Source organism: Berghia stephanieae, chromosome 10, assembly GCF_034508935.2.
Source record: "Berghia stephanieae isolate SIO BIC M18660-M18661 chromosome 10, UCSD_Bste_1.3, whole genome shotgun sequence".
Lineage (NCBI taxonomy): Eukaryota > Metazoa > Mollusca > Gastropoda > Nudibranchia > Aeolidiidae > Berghia > Berghia stephanieae.
This window is the reverse complement of record NC_088369.1, coordinates 44,213,740-44,218,739: the sequence shown is the minus strand read 5'-3', so window position 1 is coordinate 44,218,739 and position 5,000 is coordinate 44,213,740. Positions and strand designations below refer to the sequence as shown.

The 5,000-nt window shown below is 38.4% G+C and overlaps 2 protein-coding genes across 7 annotated transcripts in view; one reads left to right on the top strand and one right to left on the bottom strand.

The window, feature by feature from the left end:
• The window catches only part of LOC144955846 (uncharacterized), a 340,128-nt gene that overhangs the window by 119,236 nt on the left and 215,892 nt on the right, over positions 1–5,000 (top strand). The gene's annotated exons all lie outside the window — the stretch shown is intronic.
• LOC144955844 (uncharacterized) overlaps positions 1–5,000 on the bottom strand; it is a 136,511-nt gene that overhangs the window by 48,722 nt on the left and 82,789 nt on the right. For 3 of the 6 annotated variants that reach the window (XM_078886045.1, XM_078886046.1, XM_078886044.1), the window contains exon 2: positions 2,008–5,000. This exon is cut by the window's right edge and continues 836 nt beyond it. The exons of the other annotated variants lie outside the window; for them this stretch is intronic. In XM_078886045.1, coding sequence (XP_078742171.1) covers positions 2,008–5,000 — 2,993 coding nt within the window. The remainder of the gene's footprint in view (positions 1–2,007) is intronic. 6 annotated transcript variants of the gene reach the window in all.

Below are 5,000 nucleotides of genomic sequence, written 5' to 3'. Positions count from 1 at the left end.
CAGATATGAACAAACATATATAAAAAGACAATAAATATATTTATTAAAAAATTAAATACAAGTTGGATCGATGGAAAAATAAGTACATAAATAAATAAATTTACAGATAGATAGATAGATAGATAGATAGATAGATAGATAGATAGATAGATAGATAGATAGATAGATAGAGATAGATGATAGAGAGATAGATAGATAGATAAAGAAATATATAGATAGATAGATAGATAAATAGAGATAGATGATAGAGAGATAGATAGATAGATAAAGAAATATATAGATAGATAGATAGATAGATAGATAGATAGATAGATAGATAGATAGATAGATAGATAGATAGATAGATAGATAGATAGATAGATAAAGAACTAAAAAAAATGATGACCAAATATTATTATTATTATTATGATTATTATGATTATGATTATGATTATGATTATGATTATGATTATGATTATTATTATTATTATGATTATGATTATGATTATTATTGTTATTGTTATTATTATTATTATTATTGTTATTGTTATTGTTATTGTTATTGTTGTTGTTGTTGTTGTTGTTGTTGTTGTTGTTGTTGTTGTTGTTGTTGTTGTTGTTGTTGTTGTTGTTGTTGTTGTTATTATTATTATTATTATTATTATTATGTGCATATCTAGTGGGAAAGATACGGAAGCGAAATCTTGGGGACTTTTTGTTGATTGCCCTAATTGCTTAACAACATTATTCCAAACGGGGCTTTCCCCCAGGATGTAAAACACCCAGCCAATCAAATTACCATTATTATTACAGACCTGCCAAACTGAAAACTTTCAAATTTAGTCTTTTTTTGGGTCATTTTTTAAAGTAATTTGACAAGGAAAATCGTAATTTCTGAAATTGCGTACGAACAATCACATTATTATTATTATTATTATTATCAGTAGTAGTAGTAGTAGTAGTAGTAGTAGTAGTAGTAGTAGTAGTAGTAGTAGTAGTAGTAAAAGTAGTAGTAGTAGTAGTAGTAGTAGTAGTAGTAGTAGTAGTAGTAGTAGTAGTAGTAGTAGTAGTAGTAGTAGTTATTATTCTTCTTCTGATCATTATTATTATTATTACTATTTAAGTATTACTAAGAATTAAAAATTCGTAATTTTCCATAAAACTTCGTATTTGGCCATGAAATTTGTCTAAAATTCGTAAAATTACGAAACATTCGTAAAATTCGGCAGGTATGTTATTATAATAGTTATTTCAACACAGTACGAAAAGTCCGGATTTCCGGATGAAAGTGAAAGAATAATATTATTACATAATTCTGTATTCTCCTTATATGGATGTCATAACAGACGTTGGAGAGAAAGGTGAAGGGAGTTAATTTGACACACACATAAGGGAACAACACAAAACAAACGACGACGTTTCGACCTTTGACCTTTTTCAAGTAAACACGATATATACATACATATATATCAAACAAACGTTGCTGAGGCCGTCAACAACGGCTTCAAACGTCACATGATTTCGTTGTTTTTGTTTGATTTGCTTGTTGTTTTTTTTAACCAGTGAGTTAATTATATACAGTGCAGTACCCCTGGAAAGACGAGGTATTTAAAAATTTGGCCAGAAAACCCGTCCTTCAAACACAAAATCGGATTGAATTTCCTTGGCAAAAAAAAACAACCTCTCGAACCTGGGACTTCATCATCGCCACCACCACGGTGAGGTTTAAAATAACAGACACACAAAAAATTCTCGCATAAACAACAAGAATTTCTTTTTCAACCCCCCTCCCCCCTCTCCCAACCCAAAAAAAAATATATATATAGAAGAAAAAAAAAAAAACAACAAACAAACAAAAACCACAACAAAAGAAAAAAAAAAGAAATCTAAATAAAAAAGAAATTAAAAAAAAAAGAAAAAAAAGAACAAGCACAGAAACATAAAGCAAACCTAACAAAATAATTAAAAAACAAAAAACAAACAACAATCAGGCAAATAAAGACGTTATCGTTAGATCTGAACTCTTACCATCGATGACACCAGTTGAATCAGTTTGACAAAGTTGGCTTGTACATGTACATGACGACCCGTCTCCATGGTGATGATGTTGATGATGATGATGGAGATTAGTATTCCTATCTCCTGTCTCCCTCTTCGAGTGACATTCACAACAACAACACTGACTCCTATTCCTGTTCTCGAACCGAGGATAATCCGGCTTCAGACTATCACAACTACCATCGCTGCTCACCACCCTGATTCCACAATACACGTCCTTCACCATCACTTCCTCCATTTCTAACACTAGAAACCCTTCTTCATTTCCACAAAAATCTAAATCGTCGTCACAGTCATAGTTGTTCCCAGGGTGATCTGGTTTGTTGACGCTATCGATATCACCACCAATAATGTCTTCGTTGCTATCGCTATTATCACGATGATGATGATGATGATGATTTTCACTACGAATCCTGTTATCGCTTTTTTGAGATTCGGATAGAGAGATAATGGGAGGAGTGGGAGTAAGAGGCGACTCCCTCATAAAAGTGGCGATAAAAATAGAATCGTGTACGTCTCCAACGTAATCATAATCAGGGGCGTGTGTTGGTATCGGGCAGAATTCAGAGGGGCATTCGGGATGGCTGCATGTTTTCCCGAAAAATTGTCTGGGTTTGGCTTCGAGTTCCGTTTGTTGTTGTTGTTGTTGTTGCCCTTTCTGAATCTCACAGCCAGGGGAGACGGGAGAGAAGTCTCCGAGCTGACACTTTTCCGAGGGGAAGTGCGGGCTTTGGCAATGCTCCGAGAAGCAATGGAAATGTGGGCAATGGTCGATGGGACACGGTAATAAGTGGTAATTTCTGTCGGGGTGATTGGGCAACGATTGTGAAAGCACATGATTTGATTCTGGAAGTTCTGAAAGACTTGAGGCCGGGTGATGGTGCGATTTTGAACAATCGTTATTCGTTGAGCAGTTTGGGATTGAGCAATTCTCGATGATAGAAAAGGACGTTGTTCGAGAATTTGGGACGTCGTTGGAATTGAGTTTTTCTGAAAAGGACTGCTGCCTTGTTTTGTGGCCATTTTCAATACACGAGGAAAAGGAGGACCAAGAAGATCTCCTTGAAGGATGAACGAGTGTTCTAGTTTCGCTCTCAGAATCACTGTCACCATCGCTACCATGTTTGGGTCTTTGTAGCAGTTCAAAAGCCGATTCATTGTCGTGATTTTCTGTTACTGTTATTTGTGGCGAGGTGATGAGAGAGGTTGCAGAAGCAGAATTAGAATTGCAGACATCGAAATATCCCGAGGCGCCCCAAGACCATCCGTTGCCGGCGTGCGTGTTGGAGACATTCGCAGAGGTCGTGTCAGACTTCACGCCGTCTGTAGATTCTGATTCGGATATTTCGTTTGGGGACGATGTGCCACTGAGATTAGAATAGTTAAAGTGGATGGGTAATGGCGATGTAGATGACGATGATGATGATGATGATGGATGTGTCGACGATAAGGATGATGGTGAAGATGACGACAATATTGACGCATCTTGCTGAGATTCAGAGCTTTCATTCGATGTTGAGATTTGATTTTGAGAGGCAATGGTTAAACTGCTATTCTTATTATCGCCACTATTCTTACATGAGTTGTTGTCATAAATGTTATTACTTGTTGTGACGCTGTCGTTAACTAACGGAGACGTTGGTCTTTTGAATCGCAACCTAGAAGATACGCCCACTGATACAGAGTTATTGTAACAACTTTTGATGGAAGAAACGGGTCGGATTTCACAGAAATTGGAACTTTTATCTGTAGCTATTTTACGGGTGCCGACTTTTGTTATTTCATCACTACAGACTGCCGTTATGACCTTTGCGCTGGTAGAATAAGAACAACTTGATTGAGATTTTTTAGTCTCCTTTGGAAGATGAGGGGGAGGGGAAGGTGGCGGTGACTGTGAAATACTATCCATACTGTGGAGACGATGTTGTTGTTGATCAGGTTGAGTTTTCGGATCAAAATATTGACTCTCAAAGCTTGGAGAGTGCATGTCTGCCCTTATGACAATTTCTTGTGACGAAAACGATGATGAAGATTCGGCTGGCAGTAATGATAATTCCGATTCCGACAACGGTGATGACGAAGGCAGTGACGACGATGATGACAACGGTGCTGATGGGAACGAATACAATGATAATGGCGATGGTGGTAATGAGGACGTTGATGTGGATGATGGAGACGCACGCGATAATGTTGGCAGGGATGGTGATGAGGAAATTGTGGTGAGAGCATTACGCGTGGAATTATTAAAGCTGGCGTTGAGCATATTGTCGTCACTTAAAAACTTGTAAGAACTGGACAGTCCGTGCTGGCCCAGATTTTGGGTTCTTCTATGAAAAGACTCCCGTAGAAGATTGGCCGGAGATGACCCTCGTCTGCGTCCAAGGGAACGACTACTAGACGGTTTGTCGGGGAACGACGGGGTCAGGAAGGACGGTTGAGAAGATCGTCGCTGTGGAACTTTTTTAGCTGATTTATAAGAGGGAACCAAATTGTGCATGTGTCCTTTGAGACTGGGGTACTCGACAAACACAGAGGGATCGATGTATGAAAACCCGAACGTACTGATTTTTCTCTTGCGTTGCTGCGTGAACGAGTCAATGCCAAAGACGCCATCGTTAAGTTCCCCGGAATCTGAATGATAAGACTCGGGGTTTTCCTCAAGGCTGCTTCTTCCACGACGCCCGGTGCTAGTGCTAGGCAGACTGTTGCTCAATCTGACAGAATCAGACAGAGACGATGGAGTCGGAGTGGGTCCAGATGGCGATGATGCCGATGCCCCAGAATGTTTGGAATGTTTTTGTTTTTTTCGGTACCCGGTGACGGGGACGGGATATTCGTAAAACCCTGACCTGGTCGTTATCCTCATTTGGTAATATGTGTAGGTCTCCCATTCCTCGTCGTTATCCTTATCATCGGTGTCATCTTTCTTATTATCCGTTGCTTTGTGTTCAGAATCTTCTTTA